The 19,904-nt window shown below is 44.1% G+C and overlaps 2 protein-coding genes across 2 annotated transcripts in view; both read left to right on the top strand.

The window, feature by feature from the left end:
• LOC137656811 (gastrula zinc finger protein XlCGF57.1-like) overlaps positions 1-19,904 on the top strand; it is a 150,374-nt gene that overhangs the window by 4,544 nt on the left and 125,926 nt on the right. The gene's annotated exons all lie outside the window — the stretch shown is intronic.
• Positions 15,922-17,022, top strand: LOC137639263 (zinc finger BED domain-containing protein 5-like). The gene has a single exon (XM_068371551.1). The coding sequence runs from the start codon at positions 15,922-15,924 to the stop codon at positions 17,020-17,022; it is 1,101 nt and encodes a 366-aa protein (XP_068227652.1).

Genomic DNA, 19,904 nt, shown 5'->3' with positions numbered 1-19,904 from the left:
CACGAACTTTCCAGTGTTATATTTCTCAGATCTAATCAAAAGCAATTTGTCATAAGACTTGGAAAATTCCTAGTCGTGATTTTATACATGTTTAGAGAACTTTTGTTTTCAAGCATAGCGTCTCATTATAATGACTAAAATCGTCGGGGCTTCTTTTTAATATTACCACAGATTTAAAGGTTCGCAATGCTGATGAATTATTTAATAGTCCCTGATTTAATAGTAATATTTCTTTTAGGTTTTAGTTTTAGCAGCATGGAAAAATACTGTCAAAACACAAGTATTTTGTAATGTAAGCCGCATCATTTCCTCATTCAAGAAATATATTGGTAATACTTTATGTAATGTGGGTTTAATGCACAATCAGAATCATGATAGTGAGCATGTTCTCCCCACATCCAACGACTTAAAGTGGAATTTCAGAAGTTTTGAGATCAATAAGAATAGAGATTTATGTATTGGACGGGTTCCGTTTTCTTAAAAACCATCATAAAGGAAATGTTCAGTGTCCGTGTTATCAAGCCAACGGATAATAAATCTTTTAGTTCTTTGATCTTTGTAGGCGAGTTGCGAGGTCACGATCCAATTAAAGTTGAATGGCTTTGATTGTCGAGCTTCTTTGAACTCTGCCTAATGAGGTATGGTCACTTTGCCGACAAGGTATGTGTTGGGATTTCGTAGATATTAAGTCAGATCTCGACCCTACCGTATTAGTTTTTTCTCCTTTATTCATTATATAAATCGTGTTTTGTAACCTTTTATGTTAATTTGTATGCATACATAATTACCTTAACGTTATAGGTATTGGGTGTTTATTTTGACCACGTCCAGCACATTTACCAGTGTCTAGATCTGTTCCAATTCAGTAGACTGTATGTAACGCCAGACCAAGCGACTTTAAAAAGAGTTGTCGCAAGCAAGAAATTTAATTTGCCAGGACTTAAACAGATTAGTAATTTTTCAATTAACTTTCACCTACATGAACTAGATAAGTTCTTTATTCTGGTTTTTGCTTTATTAAATTCCCTCGCCATTTCTATATTGAAATGTTCCCCCAGAGTTAGAACTAATGTCTTCCCTCCCTCGATACTGAGTTAACGTAATAGGTCTCTTATGAAAGAACTCGAAAAGCCATCAAATCCACATGCTATTGGATATTTTCTTAAAGTTCAATTTAAGGTACTTATTTCATTAGGAGATAATATTACAAGTTTTAATCTAACTCGAACTCAGCGTAATGACTGAGAACTGTCATACGCAGCAAATATGTAAGACACTTTTCACATTGCTCGGTTCTATCTTGACGTTTTAATTAGTTTTTTTATATTAGATTTGAACATCGATTTTATTATTTGATAATTAGTAACTTGGGAATTATGTTAGGGAAACTTAGCTTTGTCATATCGAAGTGTTACGTATCTATTGTGATTATCATTTCTAATTTTATATTTTCTTAGAGCGCCAAAAGACGCAATTTACGTCCAGTAATTACCATTTTTTTACATACTTACATGAATATTTTTAAGAGATATAACACTATATATTAAGAACGTAAATTTAAATGTTATGAAAATATCGTAAAGTCGTATCTTATATTGTTTTGGTGCTAAGATGAATTAAGAGTTAGGTCAATCCCCCCCCCCAAGAGTTTGGGCACTTGAGAAACAAATCATTTTGTAAAGGGTTGGTGGCTCAGTTAAAATATATTACCTTCAAGACGTATATAAATCTTATCCGAACACATAACTAGACCTAAAAAACACTGCAATCCTCACACTCCTAAATGACGACTTACGACGAGTTTAACTACATCAGGCACTTACGAAGTATCATCAGCTGGACAGCTCCTATTAACTCTATTAACTTTTCTGCTACCCTCCCGTTTATCTTGTATAGAATACCAGGTTATTTGTAATTTCCCTTTGCCTTCTAACAACGGTGTTTTGCTCATGAAAAATCCGAGGAAAGAAAGTGTGAAATGGATTGTTTTATCTCCACGTTCTCCCACAGATTTCTTCCCTCATATTTCTCTCTCAATTTAGTCTGCAATCTAATTTTAAAGGAACTTGTGATACAGCACTCTATGCAAATAAAAGGTTCTTCAACAACTAAGTCTTACAAGGTTCTTAGCCACTGAGACGATCTGGTGTTTGGCAAGATATTCCCTTATCCCTTTCAGCTTTAAAAATGTGCTGGATACTATTAACCAATGGGGAAAGTTGTGTATTCTTGACGTCTCTTGCTGTATAGACTAGATGTACAGTGAAGAAAAATATCCTTTGATAAGACTAATCCGGATGTGTAGGACATGCTCACTTCATGCTTTCTGTGAACCAAAATATAACTTAGTCAGATAGCTCTTGATAATAGATTAAATAGCTTGGTGTAATGTTGCTAAATATATCAAAAAAAAAAAAAAACAATTTTGCATCCGTATTCATCATAAGATTTGATTGCTTGTAAATTTCAGTATGAATAATTCAGCATCTATTCAGGATCCGAAAGTGCCTTGGAATCTTTAAGTTGAAAGAAGTTCATCGTTAGTTAGAAAGGACTTTTTTCGTTATCAACTAATCACTAATGTTCGTCTAAATATTTATGGTGGCTCTAAATTAATCTTGAGATTCTTGGAAATCAAAAGTAGAAAAGGGAGTATTTAACTCAGAATTGCTTACATTCATTTTTAGCATCCTTTTATTATTATTTAGAACCTTTAGTTCCAAATGAAGTCTCTCTACTCTCCCAAACACACATTCATCAGCCGTTACTAGCCCAATGCAGAACGAAGGCCTTAGACATGTACTTCCACTCCTGTTTATGATCTTTCTGTGACGGTGTATACCAGCAAATTATCTTTGTCAACTCTTCGTCTCTTCCTTCCCCTGCTTCGTTTGCAACAGAGTACCTATACATATTGTAGGTACTCTAGTTTGCAATCTTTATGGGACCCATTCTGTTATTCCTAATGTCCATTTATTGTCTATCATTCTCATTAGCCTATATGCCCTGCCCATGTCCATTTCTTTTTTTTTATTACATGTTAGAATATCCTAGACTTTAGTTTCCTCTCCTACCTATGTTGCTCTTTTTCTGTCTCTTAGTGTTAAACCCATCATTACCTCTTTCAGTGTTACTACTTATACAGCATGTAATGATGTAGAATTACTATTAAAACAATAAGTACTAAGATAGAACTTATGTGTTCTCAGAACACTTTTTTTTTTAATTCATAAAAGCGAGGCATGACAGTAAAACTATTTGATTGTCATTTGCTGCAAAGTCGTGACGCATGGTAACGCACCTGGGGTTCATGATCCTCCTCTACATGTGCAGTAAGCGTCAGACAGCTGGTGAAGTAGGCTAAACGGAATCTATTTTTGGGTGAAATAGCCATGTCGTCCTTATGGAAGGTTCCTTCAGTAGCTTCCTAAGGGTATATATGACTACAGTAGATATTCCCAGAGAATTAAACTAAAGGTTTCACAGAATTCTAACTTCTGGCGCGAGTACCCATGAGGTTTCCCTTTAGGATATCGTATAATAACGGGACGTATGCTTGACACGCCACATAGCTATCTGCACCCCACATAGCGTTTACGCTTCGAGGGGGAATAGTGGCAAGTTATGGGAGGAGCCGTTACAAAGTTCTCCTCCTCCGTTACTGTTCTGGTACTCGGCGACATCAACATCCGGTCGCCATGTTGGCCGCCATCTTGGATAACGCCGCCGTAGCGCACCATTGTCATTCCTTTCGTCGTTTATGCCAGCCTCCATGATACAATAAGATTGGGAGGGGCCTGTCAAGGCCGAATAGAGAACAAGGGCGGGTTCATCAGGACAACATGGCTATCTCACCCAAAAATAGATTTTTCGCTTCGCTCAAAATCCGTTTTTCGGGCTCAAGCCATGTCCTCCTGATGGAAGTGTACCAGAGAATTAATGTGTCATGGATTTTTTCCCCTTTTTGTAGTGCCTTTCGACTTCTAAACAATATTCCTTTGGTCTGATGACCACAGAGACCTGTGGCATATCCGTTACATGCCACTTCAGATAAGCATATACAGTGGAACCTCTACACACGAACGTATCTACATCCGAATTTTCCAACATCCGAAGTAAATTTCGAGCAAATTTTTGACTCTACACCCGAATTTTATTTCGACACACGAAGTAAGCAATTTTCGTTGTACCGGTTGTATGGTTGTATCCGAATTTTTCGACACGCGAAGTACAATTCGAACACGTTCCGACTCCACACCCGAATGTTTTTTTCGACACCCGAAGTAAACAATACTCATACGCGTAGTCGGTGCTCATAGCGCCTGAAGTGTTTTTTATTTCCGCCGATAGAAGGCAGCACATCGACCTCGGAGGGACGCTCAATTAGCGGGTCTTGGGTCAGTCCTCTGTTCTCGTCGGCTTCTTGCGGTTGTGCTCTGTGCGTTCTGCTATTAACTCTGTTTTAATCGTGATTTTTTACGTGCATCCTTTAACGGTAATTTACGTAAAGTATGGGTCCTAAAAGGCTTAGTTTTGCCAGTGGTAGTGGTAGTGGTGAGAAAAGGAAGAAGGAAATGCTTTCTTTAGAAATTAAGCAGGAAATTATTGAAAAACATGAGCGTGGCATCCGCGTGAGTGAACTTGCTAAACATTATGGCCGTAATATGTCGACGATCTCCACAATCCTTAAACAGAAGGAAGCTATTAAAGCAGTGAAACCTAAGGGGATCACTATAATTTCCAAACGCCGTACCCCTATCATAGAAGAGATGGAACGACTTCTACTAGTGTGGATTAAGGATAGAGAGATCGTTGGCGACACCATTACCGAGACCGTTATCTGCGAGATGGCGCACGCCATCTTTACGGACTTGAAGGAGGAGAGCTCTGGGGGTGATGCTGGGGAGAGTTCAACCGAGCCTTCCTCAGATGATTTCAAGGCATCTCGTGGCTGGTTCGAGAAATTTAAGAAACGGTCCGGGATTCATTCAGTTGTTCGCCACGGAGAGGCTGCTAGTGCGGACACAAAGGCTGCAGCTGACTTTGTCAAGAACTTCGAAAAGATCGTGCAGGAAGAAGGCTACGTAGAGCAGCAGGTGTTTAATTGTGATGAAACCGGGCTGTTTTGGAAGAAGATGCCGAGTCGAACCTACATCACTGCCGAAGAGAAGAAATTGCCTGGGCATAAGCCAATGAAGTATCGGTTGACTCTTGCCCTATGTGCCAACGCTAGCGGGGACTTTAAAGTCAAGCCCTTACTGGTTTACCATTCCGAGAACCCTAGAGCCTTTAAGGCACACAACGTCGATAAGGACCAGTTTATGTTTTCTGGCGATCCAACTCGAAGGCCTGGGTCACTTGGCAATTTTTTGTGCAATGGGTTAACCAAGTTTTCGGCCCTTCTGTGAAGAAGTATCTTCATGAACAGAAATTGCCTTTAAAGTGCCTGCTATGCCTTAACAATGCACCCGCTCACCCCCCGGACTTGAAGATGATATCTTCGATGAATTCAAGTTCATAAAGGTGCTGTATCTTCCACCGAATACCACCTCTATCCTCCAGCCCATGGACCAGCAAGTCATCTCTAATTTTAAGAAGCTGTACACCAAGCACTTATTTAAGCAGTGCTTTAATGTCACGCAAAGCACCAACTTAACTTTGCGTGAATTTTGGAGGGGCCACTTCAACATCGTGCACTGCTTGAAGATTATAGATCAGGCTTGGGTGGGATTAACTCGACGGACCCTGAATTCCGCTTGGAAGAAGCTTTGGCCTGATGCTGTTGCTCCCCGAGATTTCGAGGGTTTTGACCCCGAACCTGATCCCGTGGTCGGTGCAGCGGAAGCCGTAGAAGAAATAGTCTCCCTTGGCAAGTCCATGGGTCTGGAGGTCAACGCAGATGACGTTACGGAACTCGTCGCCGAACATCACGACGAACTGACGACGGATGAGCTCAAGGAACTCCATGCTATGTCGGAGCACATGAGTGATGACGAGGAAGGGAGCGAGGAGGTAGAACATGTGTTAGGTTCGGCGCAAATAAAAGAGGTGTTAGGAAAATATCAAGACGTGGTCGACTTCATCGACAAATACCATCCAAAGAAATTGCAGGTTTGTCATGTAGTTTCTCAATTCGATGATGTTTGCCTAACTCACTTTCGAAACATTCTGAAAAGCCGTACCAAGCAATTATCTATCGATGCTTTCTTTAAAAAAAACTGCGAAGCGAACTCGCTATGAAGAGGATGTAAGTGAATCGAAGAAAACGGCAAAGAGTGAAGCGGAAGAAAGTGAAACACAGAAAACAGAAAAGAGTGAAGCAAAAGAAATTCGGTCAATTTTAAATGTAGAGAGTGATAGTGATTAAAATTATGTAATCATCAAAAAGAAAAAAAGAAAATGTAAAAAAAAATATAAAAAAAAAAATAAAAAAAAAAAAAAAAAAAAAAATAAAAAAAAAAATAAAAAAAAAAAATAAGCTAAGTTATGTTAAAGTTCACTTAGTGTAAGTTAGAATAAGTTACGGTAGTGTACGTTTATCGTAGTTAACCTCTCTACCTCCTCGCCGCCCGTCCGTCTCCTCTCTGCGTAGCAAGACTAACAACACCTGCGCTGGAGTTTCTAAGGTAAAGTGACGCTAAAAACCCGTTTCTTATTTATCATTTTTCGCTAATTCTTCTTATTTACATGTGTATTCTTCTTATTTACATGTGTATTCTTCTTATTTACATGTCTATTCTTCTTATTTACATGTCTATTCTTCTTATTTACATGTCTATTATCTAATTTAGTGTTCATTATTCTCATGGGAAAATTATGTGTAGTAGTTTATTAAGAAGTTATCATAGGTTTTGGGCTCAACCACGGATTAATCCTATTTCAATGTATTCTTATGGGAAACCTCTTTTCTACATCCGAACAATTTCTACATCCGAAGTTGGTTCTGGAACGGATTAAATTCGTATGTAGAGGTTCCACTGTACCATGTTACTGCTTCCTGCCCCCCTGGCAGGGAAGTACTAATTGGACAAAAGGAACATCTTGAAGTTGCTTGATAGAGGAACTCACCTAGTCTCGGAGATACCTGCCGGTCCAGGCCCAGATAGAGAAGGTAAGTATACTTGTGTTGGAACAAGTTACCTTAATCTAGATGAGTTTGCATCAAGAGAACAAAATTATAACATTGTTCACAATAATACCAAAAATAAAAGGGTAATAAAATTCTGTAACAGTGTTTTATTTCATAAGAGAGAGAGAGGGTGAAATGAGACGCACAGGGTAACCAAATTCTCTTTTATTCATTAAAACAGAATTAGCATGAAATAAGCAAAATTTTAAAATAAGCAATGCAATTAAAAACATACACTAAAGACATCAAAAGAAGTGGGTGTGGAATCTGAAAAGGAAAACTTGCCATTACACACAAGTTCCAGAGGAACTATAAAGTTTTTCTAGAAAGTCTTATATACATTTCATGTTAAAACATGTGGCACACGTGTTACTGTCTATTTTACTTCACCTTTGTAGAAGAACAGTCCTTAGTGTCACTAGGTGGCACTTAAAATCACTATGTTTCGCACTAGGGTCAACACAGGCACCCGTGGAGTTAGTCCCGAATAACTCACTGTTCTACGCAGCACTAAGCAGCAGGTTTTAGCACACTACCTGCTGCCACCACATAGTGCTTCAACTCTTGCACCTGCTTTGCGTAATGTTTGAAAAACACTCATGAGGATTTCTAGCCCGTGAAAGAGAGAAGACTCTCGAAGTCCATCGACTGGAAGAAATTCAGGGAAGAGGCGACTTTCCTGGGATCATGACCTGGGGGTGTACTGTCAGGATCCGCTCTGCGAATAAAGTAGGTGATCTTCGCCCTTAGTTGTTTGAGTGACAAATCGGACCCTGATGTTTCTCCTTTAAAGAGCTGTCCTCTGCCAAAGTCTGAAGTTCTTCAAAGATAGACCTTTACTCTCCACTGGCCATAGAGAGACATCTTCCTTCAGGGGGCAGATTCTCCAGGGGCCCCACCGTTTGGTGGGAAGCTCGTTCTTGGCGAGAAACGTTGGGTCAGGAAAGAGGGTAAGTTCGCGTGTGTCAGCAAACTGTATCTGGCCCTCTTCTCTTGATAAAGTCACAATCTCACTGACTCGGGCTCCCGAGACGAGAGCAAAAAGGAAAATTACTTTTTGAGTCAAATCTTTCAGAGGGCAAGACTCGTTGTCCAGACTTGAGGCAAACTGGAGCACTTTGTCGAGAGACCAGGAGATGGGTCGCGGTGGAGGTGCAGGACGGAGTCTAGCACATGCCTTTGGCAGCTTGCTAAAGATGTCGTCGGACAGGTCGATCTGGAAGGCATAGAGTAGTGGTCTTGTCAAGGCCGATTTGCAGGTAGAAATAGTGTTGGCTGCCAAGCCCTGTCCATGAAGGTGAATAAAGGAGGACAGACAAAAATCTATAGAGATTTCCGTAGGATTTTTAGCCTTGACGAAGGACACCCATTTCTTCCAGGAAGACTCGTATTGCCTTCTGGTAGATTTAGTTTTGTATTCCTCTAGGAAGTCCAAACTTTTCTTCGAAATCCCAAACCTCTTCTTAACGGCTAGGGAGAGAAAATCATGAGATGTAGGTCTCGGGTTTTCCTTGATGAAGCGAAGACAGTCGACTTCTGAACTTGCTGGGATAGAACTGGTTCCGGCAGGGGAATTATCTTGGGTTGTATCTCCAGGATTAGAGGGAACCAGTTGCTCCGGGGCCACTTGGGTGCCACTAGGCCTGCTGTTTCTTGGAAGGTTCTCAGCTTGGTGAGGACTTTCAGCAGAAGGTTGGGTGGAGGGAACAGGTAAATCTTGGACCATCTGTTCCAGTCCAGGGACATGGTGTCCACTGCTTCCGCTCTGGGGTCCTCGTAAGGGACCACGTAACGAGGAAGTTGTTTGTTGTCACTCGTCGTGAAGAGGTCGATCTGCAGTTCCGGGACTTGGCGAGAGATGAAGGAGAATGAGTCTGCGTCTAGGGACTATTCTGACTATATCGGGTTGTCCTTGATAGAGCATCCCCCGTCACGTTGCGGAATCCTTGAAGGTGAACTGCTTAGAGGTGCCATCTCTTCTTGTCCGCTAGGCGGAAGATGGGCAGTAACACTCGGTTGAGGTGGGGCGATCTTGAGCCCTGACGGTTGAGACATCTGACCACAACGGCGCTGTCCAGAGTTAGACGGATGTGGGACGAGGTCGTGGAGACAGCCTCTTCAGAGAAAGAAGGACCGCCATGGCCTCCAAGAAGTTGATGTGGAACGTCTTGAATAGGGGAGACCATGTTCCTTGAACTTGTCGTTAAGGGGAGTGACCCCCCCATCCTTCTAGCGATGCATCCGTTTGGATAACGACCGACGGAGGTGGTTGTTGAAGGGGGACTGATCTCTTCAGGTTCTTTGCCTCCGACCATGGCTTTAGGAGTGAATGAAGCCTGGTTGGTAGAGGTCTCTTGAGATCTCTTCGAGCGATGGATGCGTATCTTCTCCAGACTCCCGATGTATCCTTTAGCTGTGCTCGTAGCCTTGGCTCTGTCACTGAGGCGAACTGAAAGGAACCGAGCACCTGCTCCTGTTGACATCTTGAAATCCGTTTGGATTTTAGGAGTGTCTTGACAGATCCTGCTATTTCCTTCCTTTTCTTCGGAGGGATGGAAAGACGGTGTGACTGAAGGTTCCAATGAATTCCTAGCCATTGAAACTTCTGAGGTGGAGAAAGTCGAGAATTCTTGGTGTTGATTTTGAAACCCAGATGTTCCAGGAATTGGGTCACTTTTCTGGAAGCTTGCAAGCATTCTTCTGAGGATGCGGCCCATACCAGCCAATCGTCCAGGTAAGCTATCACCTGGATGCCTTGAAGACGTAGCTGTTGGACGATCGTTTCTGCGAGCTTTGTGAAGATCCTTGGAGCTATGTTGAGTCCGAAGGGCATGGCTCTGAAGGCGTATTGCCTTCTTTGAAGCCTGAATCCTAGGTAGGAGGAGGCCTGGCGATTCATTGGAATGTGCCAGTAGGCGTCCGCCAAGTCTATCGAGACTGTGAATGCCTTTTGGGGCAGTAGGGCTCTGATGTGCTGAAGAGTTAGAATCTTGAATTTGTTGTTCACGATGAACTTGTTGAGAGGGGACAAGTCCAGAATGACTCTGAGTTTGTCGGAGTCCTTCTTGGGAACACAGAACAGTCTTCCCTGGAACCTGGTGGACTTTACCCTCTTGATCACCTTCTTGTTCAAGAGTTCTTGGACGTATTCTTTCATGACGGGGGTGGAGTGTTGGAAGAATTGATGGAAGGTTGGAGGTGATGTTACCCAACTCCACCCTAGTCCGTTCTTGATGATGCTGTGAGCCCAAGGATCGAAGGTCCAACGATCCTGGAAGAGGCGGAGTCTTCCTCCCACTGGAAGCATTTCATTGCTTCTGGTTTCCCAAGGGTTTGCCACCTCGGCCGCCTGCTCCCCTCCCTCCTCTCCCTCGGGAAGGGCGTCGAGAGGAGTCTCTGCCGGAGCCTCTACCTTTTGGACGAAAGGTAGTTCACTGTCTTTCATAGGCAGGTGTGAAGACTGGTGACTGAGCCACCACCGGCTGAGGGAACAACTGAAAGGTCTGTTGGGGCTGAGCCACCAACTGGGGAGTAGCGGGTGCCGGAAACTGGCGCTTAGCCTGTCGCTGCTGGGGCCTAGGCTTGTTAGATTTCTTCTTAGGTTGGGGGCCCTCATCCTGAGAAGATATCCTCTTTCTTGACATGCCCCACTTGTTGAGAAGGTTCCGGTTCTCGGTGGCGGCTCTGTCTACAATCTCTTTCATGAGATCATTGGGGAAGAGGTCTTTCCCCCAAATGTTGGAAGAGATCAGTTTCCGTGGTTCGTGTTTGACGGTAGCGTCCACAAACACGAATTCTCTACAGGCTCTCTGAGCCCTGATGAAGCTATAAAAGTCCTTCGTCAGGGTAGCGAGATGGGTCTTAGCTAAGACCATATACATGTCTGGGGTCAGTGTGTCCCCAGCCATTGTCTCCAGTTGCACTTGGTGAGAAAGGGAGACGGCCAGTCTCTCTTTCGTATCCATCTCCCAACGCAGAAGGTATTCGGAGAGCTTGGGGAGGTTCTCGTTAAACTGACATCCTGCGATGTCAGCCTCCAACTTTCCTACCGAGAAAGTTAACTGGATGTCTTTCCAGTTCTTGTCGTCGGGAGGTAGGGCTAGGGAGAGGGGCCTACATTCCTCCAATGTAGTGCAAGGTTTCCCTTCCTCCACTGCTTTCAACACTGCCAGCAAGGACTTTTCAGCAAAGGGGAAGACCATGGTGGCAGGAGCAAGAAAGGATGGGTGTTTCTTGCTAAGGGCAAGCACCTTAGAGTTGGTGTAGCCCTTGCTCTCCAGGCTGCCGGCCAGAAGAGATTGAGCCTTAGCGTGGTCAAAGACTATGACCACCTTAGGCTCGGTTTCCTCCTTGGAAGCTGGCTCGGACTTTAGACGGATGTAACAGTCCGGATACGACTCAAAGCTAGGCCAAAACTCCACCTCTTCAAGGGGGACTGCACCTAGCTTGTCATTGATGAAGATTCGTCCACTTGTAATTGGCATGTGCTCTGCATGCCTCCAGGGGTTGGTCACTGAGCAAGGGGGAAGATCCTTGACATTGATCTTCTTGACCGACTGCTTTGACAGACGGAGAATCTCCCTTTTGAGGTCCTCTTGTCCATTTCGGAACCTCTCATCCAGGAGGGCCACTAGGACCTGGAGACTGTCCTGGTTCTCCAGTAACGACGGTGTAGGAGTAGGAGTAAAAGAGGTAGAGGGGATCGGTTCAGTTACAGCAACGGAAGTAACAGAGGGGGCGTAGGCGACTTCGCCCTCGGAGTCCGGAGCCTCCACATGCTCCTCCTCTTCTTGACCCTCGGCCATCAGGGTCCTTTCGGTGGTGTACGACACTTCCGACATCCGTTCAACCTCGTCAAGATGGAAGCCTTGGTGCGTCCGTTACATAGGTTCGACCATCAGCTGGACGCAGGGATCTCGGCCTTGGGGATGACAGCATCCGCAGATGCCTTAGGGAAGAGCAAAGCTCTCATCTTCTCACTCGGGAGATAGGGCCCCGTGGCGTTCTTTTGGAAACCACGCACCCATTTGCACAGTTTCTCTCGGGCAACGTCCCTGGCCTCCGCTGAAGGAGGGTCCTCAAACGCCTCTTGGAGCAGGTCTTTGCAGACGGTGCAGACCTGCGGGTCCCAATACCGGAGAGTCCCCTTGGAGATGGAACAGCTGGCGTGGGTTCGGCACGCCAGGGGGCCGTAGAAGTCCGGGCGCCGAACGCTGCAGAAGGCGCTCTCACACCGGATATACTCCTCCTGTAAAAGAAAGGGGGAATGAGTCTACGGAAGTCATGTACAATGACTTGAAGTAAAGACTTGAAGTAATCTTAGATTAGCATTAAAGTTATTTAACTCGATATAAGATTCCTTTTCATGTGTAAGCTTAGGATAGGTAAGCTGGCAAAGAAGCAGAAAAGACACATACATGTGCATCCCGCCCAGTCAATTGCCATGACCCCACACCATAACTAATTCTAGGGGCTCTTAAAGAGCCTAAGAGATGGAAGGGATATCCATATTGGATTAAGCACAGCTTAGACTTCCTCTGGAGAATTAGTCATGGTATGGGGGGGGGGGAACTGAATTCGTTCAGTTTAGGATAAAAGGGAGAGAAATGGTCCCTCCCTATTCAGATAGGTCCCGGCAAGGGACTGCGCATGGATGCACAGAGTATGCTGGAAATATTTTTACTGCATAACTATACACCATAGTTTTCTGTCTATGGTAAGTACTGTACCATAAATGTACTGGCTATCGTATATAGCTATACAATAGTCACTGCCGGAACAAGGCCAGCAGGGGAGAGGTGACAGTCCACTGAAGTAATATGATTAGGTGGCGCCGGCAGCATGGCGGTATGCCACAAACGCGCTGCGTGCCAGCGAATCTCCATCGAGGGTGGGAACCCCTCCCTGTCATCAGTCTATGTGGTAGAGAGAATAGGAGCTTCTGGATGATGGCAGATTGCTGGCCCGTCGGCGGCCCCCGCCAGTCGGCAGGCAACCAGCGTAGGTATTCCAGGACTGGCGTCAATCAATGAGACAGAGTGGATACTAGGGTACCCTGACAGCTGTTGCTGGCAGGGTAGCGACAATGGACTGGCACTGATAGGTAGAGAGAAAGGGTAGGGGAAGAGGGAGGGAAGGGTAGCTTGTTACCCCGACCTCGTCTTCCTCCGGAAGGAGTGTTCAGATGAAAGAGAGGGGGCAATCTTTCATCCAGCCGCAACAGAGCCGGCAGTCGCCAAGAATTGCGGATGGCGTCTTATGGCGGCCCAAGGGAGGACCGAAGAACACTCTAAGATAGGGAGGTCCCATGCTGGCAGACCGATTTGCCTAGGCTATCTCATAGTTCGACTATATGTGGGAAGCGTAGCAGCTCGGACTGACCCACAACCCACCGGCACACGGTGGAGTTGTAGGACGGCGGACGGGTGTGATGGCTAGGCCAACACAAAAGGACAGAGGGGGGAAGGGCGAGGGTCCTGAGGGGGAGCGTAGGGGAAGGCGTAGCCTTCACCAACACTCCGGGGGGGGGGGGGGTTCTGTTCCAGAACCAGCCCTATCCCAGGTGTAGGAGACTTCATTCTCCAGCCTAGGGTAGGTTAGTTCAGAGAAGGTACAGCAATAGTGTACTGTCCTAAACTATAAAAGAAACAGAATCCCCTGGCCTGCCTAACCTAGGCTAGGGAAGCGAGTCCCGAACCATGGAAAGCAGGTGTAGGACAAATCGCTACGCCACAGGGAGGAAAGGGTCGTAACCCTACCAAGTGTGGACTAGGGGGAAGGGCAGAGCCCTTCCACCTTCGCCGACCAGCAGGGCCCCAAATGGAGAGTTCATTCACCTAGAGGGGGAGCTGGGGGTGAACGACTCGTACTCTGAGGTTCTGTCCCAAACTCAAAGCTCATGTGCTATGGCTAGGAGTGGGGAAGAAAATCCTAGCCTATCCCTACCCGAATGCGATTCGAGGTAAGGAGGGCTAGGATGTAGCCTAGGCTACCTCAGAGAGAGGAGATACCTTGGGTAAGGTAACTGGGGAGGACAGGAAGTATACCACAGCCCTACGTTAGGTTAGGGGCAAGGGAGTCGACTACCAAGATCACCGAAACCCTTAGCATACTTCCTCGAAGGCGAAAACATATGTGCAATCACTGAATCTTATATGTATAAATGCCTAAAATCTTCATTTCATAAATTAACACTAGGAACACTTATTATATCATGCATGAGAGTAAACAAAAACCACCTACGCTATCGAGTCTAGGGGCTAGGCTAGAACACTAGCATACGAATCGGCTACCTACGCTCGCCGAAAATGGATACTATCGGCATAATATAACTACTTCCTAGTAATGAAGACTAAATAACTAATGCTGATAATTAGTTATAAGACCAGGTAAGGTTGTTCTGGCTAACTAAATAAAGCATGCGAGGCGAATAATAGTGTCCGACATGATGCCTCCGGTCAAGGCACAGCTCCGCCACAAAACACAGTATTTTAAGAGAAAAAAGCGTTAATTTACGGCTAGAGCTTATTTATACGATACAAGAATATGGTACTCAACTTTCCAGAAGAAGGCGAGGCTGAAGATTGCGACATACTGGATCACTTAGCGAAAAACTGGGAAAGGCGCCTTGTCATAAACGCTACGTGTAAAGGAATGACAATGGTGCGCTACGGCGGCGTTATCCAAGATGGCGGCCAACATGGCAACTGGATGTTGACGTCGCCGAGTACCAAAACAGTAACGGAGGAGGAGAACTTTGTAACGGCTCCTCCCATAACTTGCTACTATTCCCCCTCGAAGCGTAAACGCTATGTGGGGTGCAGATAGCTATGTGGCGTGTTAAGCATACGTCTCCTGTTATTATACGATATCCTAAAGCAGTGTTTCTTAAAGTGTGGTCCGCGGACCCCCAGGGGTCCGTGGAATATTCCAAGGGGTCCGCAGGATAATTTTTAATATTGATTTCAGTCCAATTTTCGGCCAAAACGTCCTAAATTCCTATTTTTGTAGCACCAAATCCTGATGGCTTTTTACAGTGGCTAAGTCACATTGGGATGGAAGTAATTCAAGTAATGCCGCCTTCCTCCCTTGGGGCGAAATCCTCAACGAAATTCCGAAAAAGACACACACAAAAAAACAACTTTATAGAAGGCAGTGTTGTTTATGATTTACCAACATTATACTGACTGATGGCCGGTGGTGCGGCCGCCCGCCACATATCAGTTGACGTTAAGGCTGCTGTGAGGAACACACGGCAGTTGCTTGTGCTCCTCTTTGTAGGTAAGAAAATCATCTGGATGCTTATGAAAACATATTGATTTTTTATATGCCATTTGTTAAAAGTTATTACCTACCTTTTTGAGATTAGAATTTCGAATACTAGACCTCGTGACCTCGCCAAGTTACTTACAGGATAAACACCAGAAGACAGCCTAGCTTACTTTTTAGCATCAGGATAATGGATCTGTGGCTCAAGACAGGCTCACTTACAAAGAAAAAAACTGAATTCCAGAACAACAACCAAGACAGCACTGGCCTTAAAGAAGAAAGAAACGATGCTAACAGTGCAACTCAGCTCAAGCTACTGGAGGCAGGCACAGATGCCATGGACAAAGGGAACACCGCTGGCACAAACCAAAGCAGTACAGATGCCTCGGTTACCACCAAGAAACAGCCAAAAAGAAGCGTAAATACTGCAGTGATTACTTGAAACTTGGATTTTTTGGCAAGGCAACAGTGAGGATCCTATCCCACAGTGTGTTTTGTGCTATGAAACATTAGCTAATGAGGCTATGAAACCCTCAAAGCTCAGAAGACATTTCGAGTCCAGACATAAGGAATATGTGGGAAAACCCATAGAATATTTTCAAAGAAAATGTAATGAACTTGATATTCACAGAAAAAAGGAAGCTTCATCTTTTTTTATACTTGTAGAAAATGCAAAGGCCACTGAATCTTCATACAAAGTGTCGTTATCAATTGCAAAAACAAGAAAGGCGCATTCCATAGGCGAGACTTTGGTCAAACCAGCAGCCAAGATAATGACAGAGATCATGCTTGGAGAAAAGGCTAGTAAAGAAATAAACAAGATACCTTTGTCCAACGACACTGTCAAGAAAAGGATAACGTCAATGGCTGAAAATGTGAAAGTTCAGCTGGTGTCACAATTACAGCAGAGTCTGTATTTTTCACTACAGCTGGACGAGTCCACAGATATAGGGAACGAGGCAAATCTTTTGTGCTTTGTTAGGTACATTTACTGTGGGGAAGTACATGATGAATTTCTTTTCTGTCGTCCTCTTCCTACAAACACAACAGGAGAGGCTATCTTTAATGTAGCTAACGATTTTATTGTCCAAAATGAACTCTCCTGGTCGCGATGTGTTGGAATCAGCACGGATGGTGAAACTGCGATGACTGGTAAACTAAGGGGCCTAGCGAGTCGGGTACAAAACATTGTATCACAGGTAAAGGCAACACATTGTTGCATTCACCGTGAACAACTTGCTGTGAAACATATGCCTACCTGTCTTAAAACAGTTCTGGAAGAGGCAGTAAAAATTGTCAATTTCATCAAAGGGAAAGCACTGAACACCCGCTTATTTACAGTTCTGTGTGAAGAGATGGGAAGCGAACACACAAAACTCGTTTACCATACAGAGGTTCGCTGGCTGACACGGGGAAAAGTTCTTTCCCGTCTCTTTGAACTTCGTGAGGAAGTGCAAATTTTCTTGTATGAACGTCATGACCTCTATAATCGAATGCATGACACCCAGTGGCTCACAAAACTGGCATACCTGTCTGATATTTTCATGCGACTGAAACTCAGCAGACTGGAGCCAGATATTTCAACAGTAGTGAGGCAGCAAAAACAGTATCATTCATCGCATTAAGTATGGTTATGAGATGTGAGGAGGAAGCGTTGCTGTTAAGTTCATGAAAATTTGTATGCAAAATTATCAATGTTGTGGAAATTATGTTAAGCAAAATATAAACATTTATGTTGAAGATAAGCCATTAATAAATAATTCAGTTGTAATTTCAGTATATTATGACCTGCAAACACTTTCAAACTCAAGAGGAAAATTATAATAATAAAGGGTCCGCTACATGAGTAATTTTAATAAAAGGGGTCCGCTGCACATAAAAGTTTAAGAAACACTGTCCTAAAGGGAAACCTTATGGGTACTCGCGCCAGGTTTGAATTCTGTGAAACCTTTAGTTTAATTCTCTGGGAATATCTACTGTAGTCATATACTGTATACCCTTAGGACACTACTGAAGGAACCTTCCATCAGGACGACATGGCTTGAGCCAAAAAAACCAGTTTCAACCGAAGGGGAGGAGTCGCAGCGCTACAACGCAATTGGTAAGAATATGTCAGATTAATTATGGAGAATTTAGTCTACTATGAGATTCAGGGCCTCTGTAACACGGTTTTTTCGCAATATTTTTTATCTGTGAATTTCATAAACATAATGCTTATTCAGAATGCACATTATATCTACACATAAATTTTGACTGTATTCTGCATTAGGTAGGTTGAATAAATTTGATACTTATAATGTGAAAGTGACGTTTTTTGAAGACGGGCCAACTTACTCAGAGAAAAGGTTTCGAACGCACTCGTTACGTAACTTATGACGGCATTTCTTCCCTCTTTCTCGATTGATGATTGGCTATACGTAACGAAGGCTATACTCTACCTCTGCCAACAATGACACAAAAGTTTAAATAAAAGCAAAGCAATACACCTTTGTGAACTCTGAAATCTCTCCACTGATAATTGTCATAATGAGCAAACCAACAAAATATGTTAATAAATACAAAAACACTTCGATTATTAGTCTAACTCCCAAAATAAGTTTCCTAAGAAATTACAGTCTACTTTATAGGTCACAATCAGATTGACAAGCTGTAGGGAATAGTAGGTAATTTTCAAAAACGTAGTAGACAAGCTTGATTTGATGACTGCTATATCCAATGTCAAGCAATTTTTATTTTTGGGCTCAAGCCATGGCGTCCTGATGGAAGGTTCCTGTTTGGTAGCTTCCTTGGGTATAAGACTACTAAGATATTCCCAGAGAATTTAACCACAGGTTATCACAGAATTCTAACTTCTGGAGCGAGTATCTCAAAGGTTTCCCTTTAAGACATCGTAATACAACAGGGGACACGCATGTCTGAACGTGCCACATAGCTATCTTCACCCCGAACAGAGTTAATGCTTCGGTGTGTAAGGGCTGAGAATAGCTGGGAGCCGTTCCACAGCTGATCTCACTCGTGGCTACTACTGATACTCGAGACGTAAACAAACGGACGCCATTGCTCTGATGACGTCACGCCCGTCTTCATCCTTTGTTTAGTAGCTGCCCTACTTAGACGGATTTTCCCTGTGTTATCTTTATCGCTTTGCATCTTCGCTATGTCGTTACCTTCAGCCTCGCCTTCTTCTGGAAAGTTGAGTACAAGGTTCCAGTATTGTTTAATTAAGCTCTGGCCGTAAAGTAAATATTACTTTTCGAAATATTTGATGTTTTGTGGCAGAGCTGTGCCTCTACCGGACCCGCCATTTTATGGCGTCGTTGTTGTTATGCATGCCTTATTTAGTTAGCCACAACAACGCTTCCGGCATTATATACTAATCGAATACATTAGTTTATTTAGTCTTCATAGCTAGGAACTTTTATATCGTGTTTAGACGCTTTTTATCGGTCATCGATTGACCTCATACCAGTCGGCTACTATAGCCCCCAGGCCAGGAGCCTACATACAAGTGTTCATGCATGATTTATTAGTGATCCTAGACTAAGTTATGAAGATAGTGGCATTATTATTTTACAATACTTTTGACAGTGATGCAAATGTTTTCGCCTTCAGGGACCATATAGGGGATAGGCTAGTCAGTGATTCTTTCTAGCCTAACCTAATATTAGGACCCCTATATGCTTCCTTCATCCCCTGCCTCGGCATTCCCTCTATTTAGCCTTGATCCCTTTTCTGAGTAAAGGGATTAATTGTCTAATAGAGTATATATCGCCTCTCTGTCCTCCCTAAAGGAATGAACCCCCTTTAGGGCTGCGTCTGAGAGTGAGGTTAGGCTAGCCTACCTCTATGGCTAGGATAGTCTATGACTTTCCTGCGATAGCGATATGTCTTCTTCCTTGCCTAGTTCAGGACTTTTAGCCCTGTTCTAGGTCGGGTTAGGAAGGTTTCTCTGTTCCATGCTGAACGGTACTCTTGCACCGTTTTAGCCGATCAGCCTGATCTTAGGTTAGGGAGTGTCCTCCCTTCCCTTAGTGGCCGCTCTGGTACAGAAACCCTTCCTGGGAAGACTTCTCTCTTCTCCCTCCCCACCTATCTCTTGTATAGCCTAGCCTATGCTTAGGTTAGTTTATACTCATCTGTCCCCTGTCCTACAACTCCTCCTTAGGGTGGAAGAGTAGGGCTACCCGAGCTTCCTTGTGCAGTCCACTCTGGTACATATACCCTCATAGTGTCCTATAAGGTTAGTTACTAGTATAGTTCTGCATATGGGAGTTCCCCCCCCCCCCCTCTTGGGTGTTCCCTAGCCCTCCCTTGGGCTACCTAGCTCCCGGTCCCTAGTGACCCCTGCTCATGGATGTTAGAGCCTGCCTCTATCATGGGTACACCCCCTCAGGGAGGGGGAGGGATGTCTGGAACCCTGACGGTACTTCCTGCATCCCTTCCCCCCTCCCCCTGTCTCTCTTTCTATCCGGGTGCCGGTCTCTTGCCGCCTCTACTGTCGGCAATA

Source organism: Palaemon carinicauda, chromosome 1 (assembly GCF_036898095.1).
Source record: "Palaemon carinicauda isolate YSFRI2023 chromosome 1, ASM3689809v2, whole genome shotgun sequence".
Lineage (NCBI taxonomy): Eukaryota > Metazoa > Arthropoda > Malacostraca > Decapoda > Palaemonidae > Palaemon > Palaemon carinicauda.
Note: the sequence above shows the minus strand (reverse complement) of the source record. Positions and strands in the feature narration are given on the sequence as shown.

What these genes read in the sequence shown, in the direction of transcription:
- LOC137639263 (XM_068371551.1), top strand. Translation starts at nt 15,922, where the DNA reads ATGAAACCCTCAAAGCTCAGAAGACATTTCGAGTCCAGACATAAGGAA.